The 19,392-nt window shown below is 29.6% G+C and overlaps 1 protein-coding gene across 2 annotated transcripts in view; it reads left to right on the forward strand.

Annotated features, from left to right (window-relative positions):
• Positions 1–19,392, forward strand: part of LOC135125448 (phosphatidylinositol 4-kinase beta-like) — a 48,524-nt gene that overhangs the window by 14,595 nt on the left and 14,537 nt on the right. For both annotated transcript variants that reach the window (XM_064051084.1, XM_064051083.1), the window contains exon 3: positions 1,016–1,663. In XM_064051084.1, the coding sequence (XP_063907154.1) occupies positions 1,016–1,663 (648 nt within the window). The remainder of the gene's footprint in view (positions 1–1,015; positions 1,664–19,392) is intronic.

The following is a 19,392-nucleotide window of genomic DNA, read 5'->3' on the forward strand; positions in this document are numbered from 1 at the left end:
ATACAACAAAAAATGACCAAATTCAACAAAAATACTTCTTAATAAGATAATAAAAATTGGTCAAAATTTTTACAAAAATGTCTTCAATGGAAAAAAAAAACCTCGTTAAGTTATAGACAAAAACTTTTCAAAAACAACTGGATTTAAATTGATAATTATTATTATTTTGCTGTTAACAAAAAATAAATTTATTCTGATTATGATATGATTCGAGGATTATTATTATTTTGTGAGTGAGTGAGTGAGATTTGTTAAATTTGAAGTTTAAGATAAGCTTGATGATTTTAAAAAATCGTAAAGTTTTCTAAAATTTTAAGTCAAAATTTCGTTTATTTAAAAAAAGCGACAATTAAATTTTTCAGCTCAAGATCTAGGCTCTGGAATTCAATCCACGTAAATATTATGAAGTTTACTAGAAAATTTCTGGATTTTTCTGATTTTCGAAAATTCGTCAAAATTTTTAGATACAAACATTAAAAAATAACTCGAAGTATTATGACTATATATTTTGTGCGTAAAAGGTAGATTGAGATTCCGAGATTTAAATATTTGTTTAAGTTGCTGGTTTTCAAAAAACATGGTCATATATTATTTTATTTGTTTAAATATATCTATGCATTGATTTCCATTGTTTGATTAATATGGATAACCCTTTAGATTTGAGCTACAAATAACATATGATCGAGTGTTTGATTAAATGTAATCATTCATGATTAAATAGATTCTAAAAATATGAAACAAAAAAGAGATAATCCATTCGAGTTGTCAGAAAAGTCATTAATTTACATTACATATTTTTAATTTTCTTTAAAAAGAACGACATACAATATATAAATTTACGCTAAAAAAATTAGTATGCGTCATCAAATTATACAGATTATCACAGAGATGAGATAGCGATTATTTCCCGGTTTAAATACACCAAAGTGGCTCATAATTACACAAAATAGTATTGATTCATCCCCTCCAGCAACGTAATGACGTCATCTCAAAAAATCATTAACTGACTTTCCAGATCGATGGGCATCCTCCTGCCCCCCGTCGCCCAAGTGACGTCTTCCAGCGGCACCCACCTCACCCTGCACCACCGCAACCGCAGCCTCGACTCCGCGCTCCAACGCATCCCCGAGGTGGACGTGACCCCCAGCCCCGAATGCGAGACCGTCACCTCCATGCTGGCCGGCGACCAGCTGCAGGCCGACCCCTCGAAGACGGCTCAGCGCGACGAGCTCGCCAGCCTCGGCTCCGACGACTCGGGCATCCTCTGCGGCAGCGACAGCGGCTCGAGCGACAGCAACGCGACGAGGGAGTCGAGCGTGGAGTACCTGTCGAACGAGCGCCGCCAGAGCCGCGAGAGCCTCGACTCGGACGCGGGCGGCGAAGCGGCGGTCGAGACCGACGTCGCCGACGACGACAGCGAGAGGAGCAGCGACGCGTCCAAGGGCTTCGGGATGCTGCGGCTACTGGAGAGCAAGGTGTTCGACGTCTCCATGGCGATGCACTATTTGTTCAAGAGCAAGGAGCCGGGGGTGCAGAGCTATATAGCGAACAAGATGTTTAGCTTCGACAATCACGAGGTGGACTTTTATCTTCCGCAGTTGGTGTGCATGTATATACAGATGCACGACGTCGCGGAGGTTATTCATCCGTATTTGATACATAGGTGAGTGGTGGGGGAAACGCTATGGGGAAGGTGCTCCAGGTCAAGGACATCATTATTATTACTATTATTATATATATATAAAAAAAATGGTAGAAGGTTCTGCTCGCTTTTGAAGTAAAGCCCAATAAATTCCACTTCTTTTAAAAATTTTAAAATTTGATCTAGTGGTTTTTGTGTTTTACTTCTACAATGTAAAAGTCGGTACGTATTAACAACAGAGTTACTCTGAAAAATCTAAAACCAAAAAATCGAAAATTGAAAAAATCGAGAACTCCAGAAATAAAAAAATCGAACAGTAAAAAAACGAAAAATGAAAATACCGAGAAGTGAATTGAAAATTTGAGAAATCGAAAATTATAAAAACTTAAGATGGTAAAAATTGAAAATTCGAAAAATCAAAAATTTGAAAAATCGAAATATGAAAGTTGAAAATTCGAAAAATACGAAAACGGAACACTCTAAATTTCGAAAATTGAAAATTTGAAAACTCGATAAACCGAAAAGTCGAAAAACCGAGAAATTGGTAAATCAAAATCGAAACATCGAAGTATTGAAAAATTGAAACATCGAGAATTCAAAAAATCATCCAAAGAATGGAAATATGGAAAAAAGAAATGTGAAAAGTCAAAAAGTCGAAATTAAAAAAAAAAATCGATGAATGGAAAAATCGAAAAACCGAGAAATCGAAAAATTGAAAAATCCAAGAACTGGAAATCAAAAAACTGATAAATTAAAAACCGAGAAATCGAGAAAGGGAAGATTCGAAAAATCGAGAGATCGAAAATTGGAAAAATTGAAAAATCTTCCGTAAAATCAAAAAATTCGAAAATTGAAAAATCGAGAAGTAAAAAAAATGAAAAATCAAAAAGCCGAAGATTTGATTTGAAAATTTGAAAAATTGAAGCTCGAGAAATCAAAATATCGAAAAGGAAGATAATTGAGAAATTGAAAAACTCAAGAAAGGAAAAATTGAAAATTCGAAAGTAAAAAAATTGAGAAGTCTAAAAATTGAAGAATGGAAAAATAGAAAAATCGAAATATGAGAGTTGAAACTTCGAAAAATAGGAAAACGGAACACTCTAAATTTCGAAAATTGAAAATTTGAGAACTCGATAAACCGAAAAGTCGAAAAACCGAGAATTGGTAATCGAAACATCGAAGTATTGAAAAATTGAAACATCGAGAATTCAAAAAATCCAAGAATGGAAATATGGAAAAAAGGAATATCGAAAGTCGAAAAATGAAATTAAAAAAAAAAATCCAAGAATGGAAAAATCGAAAAACCGAGAAATCGAAAAATTGAAAAATCGAAGAAATGGAAATCAAAAAACTGATGAATTAAAAAACGAGAAATCGAGAAATGGAAGAATCGAAAAATCGAGAGATCGAAAATCGGATAAATTGAAAAATCTTCCTTGAAGTCAAAAAATTCGAAAATTGAAAATTCGGAAATTAAAAAAAATGAAAATTCAAAAAGCCGAAGATTTGAATTGAAAATTCGAAAATTAAAAAAAATGAAAAATCAAAAACCCGAACATTTGTATTGAAAATTTGAAAAATCAAAAATCGGAAGGTAAAAAAAATTGAGAAGTCTAAAAATTGAAGAATGGAAAAATTGAAAAAACGAAAATTTAAAAAAACAAGTTTCGAAAAATCCAAAATCCGATGAAACGAAAACCCAAGTTCAAAAGTCTTAAAATCCAAGAATCGAAATATCGAAAGTGGAAAATCGGAAAGTCTAAAATTGAAAAATCGAAATTAAAAAAATTCGAAATCTGAAAATTGAACCATTGAAACATCGAAAAATCGAAAAGTAGAGAAGTCGAAAAATTTTAAAATCCAACAATGGAAAAATTCCCAAATTTGAAGTATTGAAAAGCTGAGAAATCGAAACATGGGATTATTAAATAATAAAACATCTAAAAATTAAAAAGGAAAACGAAGAATTGAAAAATCGAAAAACTGAAAAATTAAAACATGAGAAATCGAAATATCGAGAGGTGGATAATCGAAAAAATTCTAAAATCTTCCGTTGAGTCAGAAAATTAGAAAAATCGAGGACTTGTGAAATTAAAAAATCGAAAAATAAAAAAAGTAGAAGAATTGAAGTCTTAAAAAATCAAAATTCGAAAAATCTAAAATTTGGTGAAACAAAAAATCGAAAATTCAAAAGTCTGAATATCCAAGAATCGAAAATCGAAAATTCTAAAATTGAAAAATCGAAATTAAAAAAAAATTCGAAGAATGGAAAAATCGAAAAACCGAGAAATCGAAAAATTGAAAAATCGAAGAAATGGAAATCGAAAATCGAAAAGTAAAAAAAATGAAAAATCAAAAAGCCGAAGATTTGAATTGAAAATTTGAAGAATCAAAAATTGGAAAGTAAAAAAATTGAGAAGTCTAAAAATTGAAGAATGGAAAAATTGAAAAATCGAAATATGAGAGTTAAAAATTCGAAAAATACGGAACATCGAAGTATTGAAAAATTGAAACATCGAGAATTCAAAAAATCCAATAATGGAAATATGGAAAAAAAGGAATATCGAAAGTCGAAAAATGAAATTAAAAAAAAATCGAAGAATGGAAAAATCGAAAAACCGAGAAATCGAAGAAATGGAAATAAAAAAAACTAATAAATTAAAAAATGAGAAATCGAGAAATGGAAGAATCGAAAAATCGAGAGATCGAAAATCGGAAAAATTGAAAAATCTTCCGTAAAGTCAAAAAATTCGGAAAGTAAAAAAATTGAGAAGCCTAAAAATTGAAGAATGGAAAAATTGAAAAAACGAAAATTAAAAAATTAAGTTTCGAAAAATCCAAAATCCGATGAAACGAAAACCCAAATTCAAAAGTCTTAAAATCCAAGAATCGAAATATCGAAAGTGGAAAATCGGAAAGTCTAAAATTGAAATATCCAATTTAAAAAAAAATCAAAATCGGAAAATTGAACCATTGAAACATCGAAAAGTAGAGAAGTCGAAAAATTTTAAAATCCAACAATGGAAAAATTCCCAAATTTGAAGTATTGAAAAGCTGAGAAATCGAAACATGGGATTAATTAAAAATCTAAAAATTAAAAAGGAAAACGAAGAATTGAAAAATCGAAAAACTGAAAAATTAAAAAACGAGAAATCGAAATATCGAGAAGTGGATAATCGAAAAAATTCTAAAATCTTCCGTTGAGTCAAAAAATTAGAAAAATCGAGGACTTGTGAAATTAAAAAATCGAAAAATAAAAAAAGTAGGATTGAAAAGTCTTAAAAAATCAAAATTAGAAAAATCGAAAATTTGGTGAAACAAAAAAATCGAAAATTCTAAAATTGAAAAATCGAAATTAAAAAATTCGAAAAATGGAAAAGTCGTAAAACCGAGAAATAAAAATATTGAAAAATTGAAACATTGAGATATCGAAACATCAAAAGGTCGAAAAATCGAAAAGTAAAGAAGTCGAGAAATCGACAAACCGAAAAATCTAAAAAAAATTGAAAAAAATATAAAAATCGAAAAACTGAAAAATTAAAAACTAGAAATCGATAGGTCGAAAATCGAAAACATTGAAAAATCTTCCGCTAAGTAAATGAATTCGAAAATTGAAAAATCGAGAACTCGAGAAATTAATAAATAGAATTAAAAAATCTAAAAGTAAAAAAACGAAAAATCGAAAAACTGAAAAACTAAAAATCGGGAAATGGAATAATCGAAAAATCGAGAGGTCGAAAATCTAAAAAATTTAAAAATCTTCCGTAAAGTCAAAAAATTCGAAAATTAAAAATCGAGAACTCCGGAAATTAAAAAATCGAAAAACCGAAAATTTGAATTGAAAATTTGGGAGTCTAAAAGTGAAAGTCTTGAAGTCTTAAAATCTGAAGAATTGAATAATTGAAAATTCGAGTATCCAAAATCGAAAATTTAAAAAATTAAGGATCGGAAAATTGAAAATGAAATGAATTGAAAATTCGAATATCGAAAAAGAGAAAATTCGATGAAACAGTAAACAAACCGAAAATTCAAAAGTCTAAAAATCGAAATTCGAAATATCGGAAATTCAAAAATCGAAAAACCGAGAAATCGAAATATTGAAAAATTCAAATATCGAGATATCGAAACGTCAAAAGGTCGAAAAATCGACAAATTTCCAAAATTGAAGTTTTGAAAAGCTGAGAAATCGAAAAAACATTGAAAAAGTGTGGTGGAAAATCGAAAAATAAAAAAAAAATGAAAAATCAAAAAGCCGAAGATTTGATTTGAAAATTTGAAAAATCAAAGCTCGAGAAATCAAAATATCGAAAAGTAAGACAATTGAGAAATCGAAAAACTCAAGAAAGGAAAAATTGAAAATCGGAAAATAAAAAAATTGAGGAAGTCTAAAAATTGAAGAATGGAAAAATTGAAAAAACGAAAATTTAAAAAATCAAGTTTCGAAAAATCCAAAATCCGATGAAACGAAAACCCAAATTCAAAAGTCTTAAAATCCCAGAATTGAAATATGGAAAGTGGAAAATCGTAGTCTAAAATTGAAAAATCGAAATTAAAAAAATTCGAAATCGGAAAATTGAACTATTGAAACATCGAAAAATCGAAAAGTAGAGAAGTCGAAAATTGTTTAAATCCAGCAATGGAAAAATTCCCAAAATTGAAGTGTTGAAAAGCTGAGAAATCGAAACATGGGATTATTAAATAATAAAAAAATCTAAAAATTAAAAAGGAAAACGAAGAATTGAAAAATCGAAAAACTGAAAAATTAAAAACGAGAAATCGAAAATCGAGATTTCGAAAAATCCAAGAATCGAAATGTCGAAAGTCGAAATATCAGAAATTCTAAAATCGAAAAATCAAAATTAAAAAATTCGAAAAATGGAAAAATCGAAAAAGCGAGAAATCGAAATATTGAAAAAGTCAAGTATCGAGACGTCAAAAGGTAGAAAAATCGACAAATTTCCAAAATTGAAGTTTTGAAAAGCTGAGAAATCGGAAAAACATTGAAAAAGTGTGGTGGAAAATCGAAAACATTGTAACATCTTCTGTGAAGTCAAAAAATTCGAAAATTGAAATAACGTGAACTCGGGAAATTAAAAAATCGACAGTTAAAAAAATGAAAAATCGAAAAACCGAAGATTTGAATTGAAAATTTGGGAAATCGAAAAGTAGAAGACTGAAGAATTAAAAATCGAAAAATAGAAATATTGAAAATTCCAGTATCGAAAATTGAAAAGTAAAAAAATTGAGAAATCTAAAAATTAAAGAAAGATCACAAAATTGTAAAAACGAAAATTTAAAAATTCGAAAGGGAACGAATTGAAAATTAAAAAAATGGAAAAAGCAGAGAACCGAGAAATTGAAAAATTGAAACATAAAAGGAAAAATTGAAAATTCGAAAAACAAAAAAATATTTAAACAAAACGAGAAATCAAAAAATTAAAAAATCGAAAAATTGAACCATCAGAAGATCGAGAAATCAAAAAGTTGAAAAATTTCGAAAATTAGAAAAATCAAAATATCGAAAGATCGGAAAGTGAAGAAGTCGAAAATAAAAATTTAAAAGATTTAAATTAAAAGAAAACGAAAAATCGAGATATTGAAATCTCGTCAAATTGAAAAATTGATAAAACTGAAAAATTGGAAAATTGAAAAATCGAACAATGTAAAATTTAATAAACGAGATATTGAAAAATAAAAAAATTGAAGAATCCCAAACATCAACATCGAAAAACTGAAAAATCGAGAAATTGAACTCCAAAAATCTTGAAAAATTAAAAAACCAAAAACCTGAAAAAGGGAAGAGTTGAAAATCGAGAAATCAAAAAACTGAGAAACCGAAATATCGAAAAGTCGAAAATTTAGGAACGACAAAAATTGAAATATTGAATCCAAAAATTGAAGAATCGGAAAATTCAAACATTGAAAAAATAAAAAATCGAAAAATGGGGAAATTGAGGAATCGAAAAATTGAAGACTCCCAAAAGTGAAATATAAAAAAATTGAGTAATCGAAAAATTGAAAGTGGAGAAGTTGATAAATTGGAAAATCGAGGAACTGAAATATCGAAAAATTGAAAACTCGAAACTTGAAATATCGAGAAATTGAAAATCCGAAGAATTAAGAAAACGAAAAATTGTACAATTTTGATTTTCTAGAAACTCAACACGGATTCATAAACCACAAATACAGGAGTATCTTTTTTATAAAATTTAAATAACATTTATAAATGTAAATTTTGAAGCTGACGTCAGCCTAGTTGGTAGATTATGATTATCGTTTTACCATCTACACGTTACTAATACACACAAAATTTGCCAATTATTATTATTACGCTCAGGAAGCAAAAACAACTTTCTCTTTCTCTCTTCCTCACCGCGCCGAAGCCTCTCAGAATCCCGTTTCCCCCAAAAATTGCGTCCGTAATTCGAACTCCTCTCACTTTCTTATTAGAACGGAATTGGAACAAATAAAATTCGTTCACGTTGGCCAGCACGTGAACGACAAACGTGTGGTCGGCTGTCTCGTGTCGGGCGACATTTTTGAGCGTGAAGGTTTGCTGTATCCGTGGGATTGACATGGGCGGGTTGAATGCTCGTAAAAGAAAAGCTGTTTTGCTTTAAAGTCGGAATGTCAAGGCTCCGAAACGCGACGCCCGTTTTGACAGTTGAATGTTGAACAGCTGGACTAGATTTAGATTGATATTTTGACGCGTTGGTGTACCGTTGTGTAAACGAAAATGCGAAATGTTGCTTTAATTCGATCGAATTTTGCGCTGTGGAAGGGGTATTTGGCTCGTGAACTGGAAGGATTTGCGTTTATGTTTCCGGAAAATGAGCGAAGTTTGTTATTGTTTAATATGGGGGAGAATGTTGTGTTGAGACGCGTGTAAACTAGGTGGATTTGCGGTACTGACGTGTTTTGAAGTTGGATGTAAATAGACGGTGTTTGTTCTGGAAGATCACTGGGTTGAAAAATTCGGTATTTTATTGTTGGCTTCATTTTGCTGTCGTAAAATGCACAAGCTATATCTGGTTCAGGAGGAAATTTTTTTTAAGAACATTTTTCAAAAATTTGAGTTAATCCTTTCTTAAATGAAAAATGCGACAATTTTATTGTTTCGTCAAAAATGTGCCACTTTATGTCGTTTTGTTAAGCTTGTAGGACAATTTTTCCAATTTAAATAAATTAAATAAAAATAAATTAAAATTAAATCCAAATAAAACTCAAAAAATTCGACGGTTTTCAAGACATTTTCCAAAAATTTCAGATCAAAATTTTTTAAAATAAAAAAGTTTTAAATTTTTTCGGTGCAAACTCTAGTACGGTTTTGTTGTCGTAATATTAAGCTTCTAAGGAAACATTTGGACTTGAATTTTTTTATTAAAATAAAACTCGATATTTTTAAAAATTACCATTTTGTATAAAAGTGCAAACAGGTTATGGGGTCAGTCTAACAAAAATAATTTTGTAAAAGCTCAAAAAGCTCGAATTAACAAAAAGTATTTTTTTTGCCATAAAAGTTAGTCAAATTTTTTCGAAAAATATTCATTCACAAATCAGATAGACAATAATTAAAAAATAACTGGATTTTTCTGATTTTCGAAATAATTGTCAAGTTTCTACAAGTTTTTAAACGATATGAACCATTTTGTTGTTATTTTTGTGTGGATAAAGAAACCACTCAGTGATGTTCAATGATAACAAATTTTTCAAAAAGTTCAAATTTTCTCAAATAAAAAGCAACAATTTAATTTTATAATAAAAAAATTTCCAGGGTAGTTTTTGGTCATAGTTTTTTTTAATTTTTTTAATGGAACTACATATTAAATAAATAAATTCGACATTTTTCAAGAAGTACAAAATTTTCTAGAAATTTTAGATAAAACTTTTGTAAAATGAAAAAAGGCACAAATGTTTCAATTTTTTAATTGAAAGTTTAATTTTTTGCGTAAATTCTAGTACAGTTTGGTTGTCATAATATATTAAGCTTATAAGGAAATTTGGATTTTAATTTTTTATTGAAATAATTCGTTTATTATTGTGAGGATAAAAGTAAAAACAACTTATGATTTTCACTAGTTAAAATAGTCGGAAATAAAACAAGCGATCATTTTCTTTTTTTTTTTTTTTTAGATTCTTTTAAATAAAACTAGATGGATTAGACGGTTTTTAAAAAGCATATAAATTTTCAAAAATTTCAAGTCAAAATTTAGTCAAATAAAAAAATGAATTTGAAATTTATCAATTTTTACTGCGATTACAACATCGATTTGAATTTTTATGATTAAAATAAAACTCAATAATTTTAAAAAATTACAATATTGTAAAAAAGTGTAAACGGTTTGTGTAGGCAGTTCAATAATAATAATTTTGCAAAGTTTTAACAAAAATTAAAATTGTTTTGTCAGTAAGTTCGTCAAAATTTTGATTTTTAGCTTGTACAGGGTCATTATAAAATATTGTAGTCAACTCACCTATGAAAAACAAATGAAATTTTTCTCGTGCCGCTAATCACCAAAATGATTTGAACTGTTTTGAAATGTCACGAACGTCCAAACAAATCTGTCAGATGTGTCAAAAATTGAAATGCCCGGTTCGCGGTTTAATTTCATTTTAAATAGACACGAAAAGACGCCAGGCCAGAGCATTAAGGGTTGCAGTGTTATCGAGCATTTGTGAACGCCACTGCAATACATTTCAGTTTCAAAAATTGTAAATTGTCAGAAAAACGTTTAAGGGCTTTGTCATGAATTACACCTTGGAAAGTCGATTGGAGTTGAACAGAATAAATCATCTGGTCTGTTTTGCAAAGAAGCAATAATTTTTCAAATAATGAAATCCAAAAAGTGAGGTTAAGTTTGTCGAAACCAATGAACACGGTAATTATTTAAAAAATTACATTTTTATAGGTACCCTGAAGGTAAAAATTGTGAAAAATCACGTAATGGACAATGGCAGAGCAAGTCTTATCACAGTTAACGAACACTATGAGTACCTAATGAGTTTTTGCAGTAAATAATTTTGCCAAAGTTGTGATCCCGCGAAAGTTCTGTTTGTAAATTGTAAGGAATCGTCAAAATATTGGTGCAGACATGGTTTGTGACCGGTGCTTTTCTCTTGAAAAAACACAACTGAAATCCTTGATCTTCATCTCTACAATAGGTGAAAACTGCTATGTCCAAACATTACCTTCAGCTTTGCAGTTTCTAGATATCTGAAACATGCCAGATCTGCATAACAGGAATGTCAAAGAGGTTCTACCCAAAACACGCCCACATGGCCATCCTAATATCAAGATTTTTCAAAATTTCTATAAGAAAAAAGATGAAAAAACCAATAAAATTTCAGGAGCATAGTGTTAAGAGTTCTGTAGCTGATTATGAGATCTCTTGAAACAACAGAATGTTTAATAAAGATTTTTAACTTTCCTAATAGTAAAATTACAATTATTACTAAACAGTAAGTTGAAGTAAGTTTTAAATTAAGAGAATACAACTAACACCGAAAGAAAAATGAAAGTTACTGAAAATAAAAAACTTTATTGCAGTACCTACATACACTTTCTACATCTAATTTTGTTTATTGATCACATTCATTTACTTGAAAAAGTATCAGGCCTATGAATCGTCGTCTGCTAACCACACACCAACCTTCATTGCGTGTGATGGTGTTTCTCCAAAAGCGTGAGTATTTTCTATACACCAAATTCTGAAGTTCTGTCAGTTGACATAATAGCCTAACAGATGAAACCAGGCTTCATCAGAAAAGAACGACAAATCGAGAATCCCGTTATCGTCCATATCAGCTTGAAACCAACTACACTACCCAACGCGGCAAGGAAAATCAGCTGGTTGCAGCTCCTGAACCAACAAAATCTTGTATGGATGCATATGTAACTTCTCTTTTACGATTTTCTGACATGGGCTGTATGGTACTCCGGACAGTAAAGATTTTTGACAAAGCTTTATTCGGACTTTGTTCCATTCTCATCCTTAAATCTTCAACAACGTCTTCACTAACTTGAGGTCTCCCCGTCGGTTTTCACTTAGAAATGCTACCAGTGTCGTTAAATCTGGCCATAATTCGCCATATAGCGTCTTCAAAGATTCTTCATCAATGACAACAGAACATTTCACTAGATACTCGTTTTTAGACGCCTCCACAGAGTACACTCCATCCCCATCCTCATTTAACACCCCATTACGGTAATAGGCATGATGATTGCGCCAAAGAACTAAAAAAATCATTTGTAACACTGACCATAGTTATTCCTCTCTGTTCATTACCTGAGATTATTCCACAATGATCTGTAGTTTTGATAAAAACTGTTTTTTGAGACACTTATTAAAGTTCTAACAAAGGGGAAGACAGCAAAAATGAAAACAAGACAAGTCAATTAACGCACAAAGTGAGGGAAAACGTACCAGTACAAACGAAAAAATTATTGACATCTGACAGAATTTGATGAAGCGTTGAAACAGTGCAGCCGCTAATGTCAACTAATGTGGCGCTAAAAATAAAAATTCCAATATTAGTGTAATCCTTTCCACAAAACTGAAAAAGGCGGCACAAAATGTCACCAAAATCATGGCCTTCTTCGACTACAATATTTTATAATGACCCTGTAGTTTTTTTTTTAATGTAACCCAATAAATTTTAAATAAAAGTTTTCAAGAAATAGAAAATTTTCCAAAAATTTCAAAAGATCGAGAACTCGAAAAATGAAAAAATTAAAAATGGAAAAACTGAAGAATTGAATTGAAAATTTGAGAAATCGAAAAGAAAAAAAAATAATTGTCCAAGAACTGAACATGGTAAAAATTGAAAAGTTGACAATTCGAATCAGAAATGGAAAAATTAAAACAATCGAAAAATTGAAAAAACTAAATATCGAAAGTCGAAAAATCGAATAACCGAGAATTTGGGAAATCGAAACATAGAAATATTGACAAATTGAAACATCGAGAAATCGACAAACTGAAAAATGTATAATTAAAATATCGAAAAATTGAAAAATAGAGAAATGGAAAATTTCCCAAAATTGTGTTAAAAACTGACAAATCGAAAAAATTTTAAAAGTGAAAAAAAGAGAATTCGAGAAATGGAAAAACGGAAAAATCGAAACTCGAGAAATCAAAATATCGAAAAGTAAGACAATTGAGAGATCAAAAAACTGAAGAATGGAAAAATTGAAAATCCAAAAAAAAAAAAAAAAATTGTCGAAGTTTTTAAACGATTTGAATCAGAAATGGAAAAATCGAAAACTAAGATTGATGAGAAATCGAAAAACCGAAGAATTGAAAAATTGAAAAATTTAAAAACTGAAGAATGGAAAAATTAAAAAAATCGAAGAATTGAAAAAACGAAATACTTATTGAAAGTCGAAAAATCGAAATTTTGAAAAATCGAAAAGTCGAATAACCGAGAATTTGAGAAATCCAAACATGGAAATATTGACAAATTGAAACATGGAGAAATCGACAAACTGAAAAATCTATAATTAAAATGTCGAAAAATTGAAAAATCCAGAAATGGAAAATTTTCCTAAATTGTGTTGAAAACTAAGAAATCGAAAAAATTTTAAAAGTGAAAAAAAGAATTCGAGAAATCAAAATATCGAAAAGTAAGACAATTAAGAGATCAAAAAACTGAAGAATGGAAAAATTGAAAATCCAAAAAAAAAATTGTCGAACATTTTCAGAAGTTTTTAAACGATTTGAATCAGAAATGGAAAAATCGAAAACTAAAATAATTGATGAGAAATCGAAAAACTGAATAATTGAAAAATTGAAAAATCTAAAAATTGAAGAATGGAAAAATTAAAAAAATCGAAGAATTGAAAAAACGAAATACTTATTGAAAGTCGAAAAATCGAAATTTTGAAAATCGAAAAGTCGAATAACCGAGAATTTAAGAAATCCAAACATGGAAATATTGACGAATTGAAACATGGAGAAATCGACAAACTGAAAAATCTATACAGTAAACCCTCGTTAACACGAACCCATCGGGACCATGATCTTGACCAATTCGTGTTAACCGAATTCGCCATAACCGAAAATCACTTTTTGACATTTTAACACAAATATAACAAAAACAACTTAATTAAGCTGAATTTTCTTCCTATTAGATTGCTAACAATACATAACCAAATTTTGAACATAATAATACTAGTACTACATACATATAAAATTTCATGGATCAATTCCTAAACAACTTTGTGAAAAAATTTGACGCAAATGATCCCAACACTATTTTTTTTTATTTGAGATCGGGTTTTCAGTATGGTAGACTATGTAGATTTTGGAATGGTGAACTTTTTAGCTACTGCAGTTTGCATTTTCGTTGTACTATTAATGGATTTTTGGCCCCGTTTTGGTTTTTGCTATGCTATTTTGGACGTTAGCACATTGAACAATAAGAACAAACTGATTACAACTCGGCAAACCACACAGAGACATACTTTTGCGTTGTGCTTACTAGATACCCATTAAGATAAAGTAAATCGTATTTGAGCACGATGCAAAGAGTTTGCACTTTTTGTTCGCGTTAACCGAGTGATTTTATATGAGAATTATAACTTGGGGCCGAAAAAGTTGTTCGAGTTTCGTATTAACCGAATTTCGTGTAAACCGAATTAAGTTGCATTCGTTTTATAAGTGGACTGTTTGGGACTTCTCTTCCAGTTCGTAATAACGAGGTGTTTGTCTTAACCGAGTTCGAAGTAACGAGGGTTTACTGTAATTAAAATGTCGAAAAATTGAAAAATCCAGAAATGGAAAATTTTCCAAAATTGTATTGAAAACTAAGAAATCGAAAAAATTTTAAAAGTGAAAAAAAGAATTCGAGAAATGGAAAAACGGAAAAATCGAAACTAGAGAAATCAAAATATCGAAAAGTAAGACAATTGAGAGATCAAAAACTGAAGAATGGAAAAATTGAAATTCCAAAAAAAAAATTGTCGAACATTTTTAGAAGTTTTTAAACGATTTGAATCAGAAATGGAAAAATCGAAAATTAAAATAATTGATGAGAAATCGAAAAACAGAAGAATTGAAAAATTAAAAAAATCGAAGAATTGAAAAAACGAAAAATTGAAAGTCGAAAAGTCGAATAACCGAGAATTTGAGAAATCCAAACATGGAAATATTGACAAATTGAAACATGGAGAAATCGACAAACTGAAAAATCTATAATTAAAATGTCGAATAATTGAAAAATCCAGAAATGGAAAATTTCCCAAAATTGTGTTGAAAACTGAGAAATCGAAAAAATTTTAAAAGTGAAAAAAAATTCGAGAAATGGAAAAGTGGAAAAATCGAAACTCGAGAAATCAAAATATCGAAAAGTAAGACAATTGAGAGATCAAAAAACTGAAGAATGGAAAACTTGAAAATCCAAAAAAAAAAAATTGTCGAACATTTTCAGAAGTTTTTAAACGATTTGAATCAGAAATGGAAAAATCGAAAACTAAAATAATTGATGAGAAATCGAAAAACTGAAGAATTGAAAAATTGAAAAATCTAAAAACTGAAGAATGGAAAAATTAAAAAATCGAAAAGTTGAAAAACCGAGAAATTGGGAAATCGAAACATGGAAATATTGAAAAATTGACACATCGAGAAATCAACAACAACAAAAAAAATAAATAAAAACTTGAATATTCAAAAATATAGAAGTCTAAATTAATCTAGAACCAAGTGGATTCTTTTGATTTTCGAAAATTTGTCGAACATTTTCGGAAGTTTTTAAACGATTTGAAGATCATCCTACGAGTATTATTATTGTGAGGATAAGTTAGAAATAACTCAATGATTTTAAAGGACTACAAAATTTTCTGAAATATAAACGAGGATTTTTAGATTTTAGTTTTTTTTAATGGAACTCAATAAATTAAAAATAAAAGTTTTCAAGAAATGCAAAATTTTGCAAACATTTCAAATCAAACTTTGTAAAAGAGAAGTTAGTTTTATTTATTTATTGAAAATTTTGCCATAATTTTAAACTTCTAGGGAAACTTTTGAATTTTTTTTTATTTAAAATTCTAGTAAATTAAAAGAAAATTACTTTTCACAGCCTGGAAATACTAGTATGTATTATCAAAAATTAAATTTGTTGTGTCAATAAAAAGTGGTAAAAAATTTTCCAAAAATATTCTGAAATCAAAAATTTCCATTAATTGAAAACAATAAAAACTGGATATTAAAATATAGTTTATTTCAAAAGTTCAAAACACTTAATCGGAACGTATATATTCGTCTGATTTTTGAAAATTTATGAGCCTATTTAAATTCTGCTACAAAACAAACTCAAAAAAGTTCAAAATTATCCAAAAATGCAAAAAACTCAAGTTACATTCGGCAAAAATTAGTTGATTGACTTAAATTAAGAACAAATACTTTACTCAAGCGTTAAAAAATAACAAAATTTGTTCTTTATTTATTGTCTCATTATAAAGCCAACTCTGATTCAGTACATTTTCCATCACACCCCCCCCCCCCCAATTATTATTAGCGTTCCCTTTTTTCTCTAATTTCAGCCAAAACAATTTTTCTTCGAAACCACCTTAATCTAACGCTTCCGCAGAACCTACTAGCCTTATTCAAAGGTCGAAAATCACACTCTACCATACGAATCCATTATCACGAAATCACTCTTTTCCACGCTCTTTGTCGACGAGAAAATAAGCTCTCACTTCGTGCCTCGAAAATAGATTTCATGCCGAAGTAAATATTGACTTCTTGGATATGATGCAGCCGGACGCGTATTTGCATGTTAGAAATGGATATTATGTTTACAAGGCGGTTCCCTGAAACCGCATTTCATCTTGTTTGTAAAGAAAAAACCTGAAAGGAACTGCTACACATTAACGCAAACAGATTAAATTTCGCCGCTTATATTTCAAAACGAATGGAATTAATTATGAATTTTGGGAGTTGGACAAGGGTGCCCACTCACACCTGATTCTTTTTTCCGGTAGGCGAACGACGTCGCGGTTATTAAATTTGGCTTTTGAAACATAATGATCCTGATTCAGTGCGTTCGTCACCTCGCCGTGACTCAACTATCGATAAAATAAAACGTTCCAACTCCACCTAATTATCGCAGGAAGTAAAAGATCGCCGAAGGATGAAAGAAGGAAGGAAGGTTCAACGATTCGATGAAACCCACCAAGAAATTTATGATTTTCCTTCTTTTCATTAGATTGTGTCCAAACTGTCGTGACCTAGTTCTTTTATTATGTAGCGCCGCATTCGCCAAAAATGATTTATCAACTCGGGCTTTTATGCTCGATGTAAGAGTTAATTTTCCTAAAACGTTCCAGTTTTGCTTTAATCGATGAAAGGAAAAGTGCTCGGGGTAATTTGGCGGAGGTTCTTGACACGTCTCATGCGCGTCGCACGAACGCGACATAATCGAGTCCTCGATCTTATTTCGGGTCGAGTTATCAGGATCTTGACGCTGGAAAGTGCGACGTTTTTAACGTCGGTGGTAATAGGATGCTAATTGATGAATTGTTTGCGTTCTAGATTTATTACTGGCGACAATAAACCGTTGTGTGAAATGGAAGATATCTTATCTGGGTTTACATTTCGCTGTCGCCATTCTTTGAAATGAAACGTTGCATTCTTTTTATTCTTAAACAGTAGGGATATTATTCGCGTTATTGTTGACGTAAACGGGAAAAAATTGTAATGAGATGCTAATGACAAAGCCGAGATATTTATCAGGAATGTTTGACGCGTCAATGCACCTATTGAAAAAAATGTATGGCGACTGATAGCCGCTAGTTATCGTAAAAGTGTCGTTTTATATAAAGACGCAATTTATTGGTGTTATCGCAGGTATTGTGCACCTGACACACAATTATCGACTTTATCTACGATTGTAGAGTTTTACAAAGTCCGGAAGATTATATGGCACCACTAAAATCGGTAATGGGGGAATAGTAGGTAATCTCTTTTGTGGGGTGCCGCCATAAATCAAAGTTTCTTTCTGGTGAATGCAGGTCCGGCTCAATTATATTGTTATATTTTTACTACCTGAGCGTAAGCGCTAAGGACGTAATCGAATAAAAACCTAAATTTTTCGATTTCTCGACTTCAACTTTTGATTTCTCGACTTCAACTTTTGATTTCTCAATTTTTCGATTTTCAGTTTTGGAATTTTAAAATTTTTGACGTTTCTAAGTTTTCGATTTCTTAATTTCTCGATTTCTCCACTTTTCAATGTTTCGGTTTTTCAGTTTTTCCATTTCTTCAATTTTTCGATTTCTAGGTTTTTGATGTTGATGTTTCAATTTGGGATTTTTAAATTTTTCTTCATTTTTTCATTATGAAAATCTCAGTTTTGACAGTTTTTTTCGATTTTTGATGTTTTGATGTTTCGATTTCTCCATTATTCAATTTTTCGATATTCTAATTTTTCAATTTTTAAAATTTTTGATTTTTCGATGTTTCAATTTTTCGGTTTTTAAATATGTATTTCAATTTTTCAGTTGTAAGATTTATCGATTTTCTTAGTTTTAAATTTTTCAATTTTTAACTCTTCGATTTTTTGATTTCTTAGCCTTTCGATACATATTTCTGTTTCTCGATTTTTTTACTTTTTAGCTTTTCAATTTTTCGATGTTTCGAATTTTTCAGATTTTGAAATTTTAAAAATCTTGTATTTTCGATTTTTCAGTTTTTTGATGTTTCAATTTCTCGATCTTTCGGTTTTTCGACTTCTCGGTTTTAGATTTTCCGGTTTTTTAATTTTTCGGTTTTTCAGTTTTTCTACTTTTCGACTTTTCGAGATTTCAATGCTTCGATTTTTTTATTGTTCAATTTCTCAATTTTTCAGTTTTTCGATTTATCGATTATTTAGTTCGATTTTGGTCTTTTTCGATTTCTCAAATTTCCGATTTTACGAATTCTTAGCTTTTCCATTTCTCGATCTTTTAATATTTCGATTTTTCAGTGTTTTAGTTTTTGAATATTTCGATACAAATTTCGATTTTTCAACTTTTCAGTTTTCCAATTTCCCAATTTTTCGTCATCTCAGTTTTCGATTTTTTTTATTTCTCGATTTTTAGATCTTCAATTCAATTTTCCGATTTTTCAGATTTTGAGATTTTTAAAATTCTAGATTTTCGGTACTTTGCTTTTCAATTTTCCATTTTTTTTCGAATTGCTTTAATTTTTTAAATTCTAAATTTTTCGACATTTTAATTTTACAATTTTTTAATTTTTGATTTTTCAAGTTTTCGATTTTTTAAATTTAATATTTTTCAGGATATGAATTTTTCGATTTTACGATTTTTTTATGTTTCTTGACAGTTTGATAATTTTTCGATTTGTAATTTCTCGATTTCTAAAATTTTGATTTCTCGGTTTTTTACTCGTTCAGTTTTGGGATTTTCCAGTTTTTTTTTTTATTCTTAAATTTTTCTATTTTTCAATTTCCCAATTTTTAAAATTTTAGATTTTTTGATTTTTTGGTTTTTAAATACATATTTCGATTTTTCAATTTTTCAACTTCTAGATTTTCGAGTTTTCAATGTTTCAATTTTTTATTGTTCTATTTCTCGATTTTTCGATTTCTGTTTTTCTAGAATGTTTTAATATAAAATTTTTCAGTTTTTAACTATTCAATTTTCGATTTTGGTCTATTTTGTTTGCTCAGTTTTCCGATTTTTCGACTTTGCTTTTCCCTTTCTCGATCTTTTAATGTTTCGATTTCTCAATGTTTTAATTTTTAAATATTTC

This window comes from Zophobas morio, unplaced genomic scaffold (assembly GCF_036711695.1).
Source record: "Zophobas morio isolate AGI-343-1 ecotype UQ-CSIRO unplaced genomic scaffold, CSIRO_AGI_Zmor_V1 ptg000008l, whole genome shotgun sequence".
NCBI classification, from domain to species: Eukaryota; Metazoa; Arthropoda; class Insecta; order Coleoptera; family Tenebrionidae; genus Zophobas; species Zophobas morio.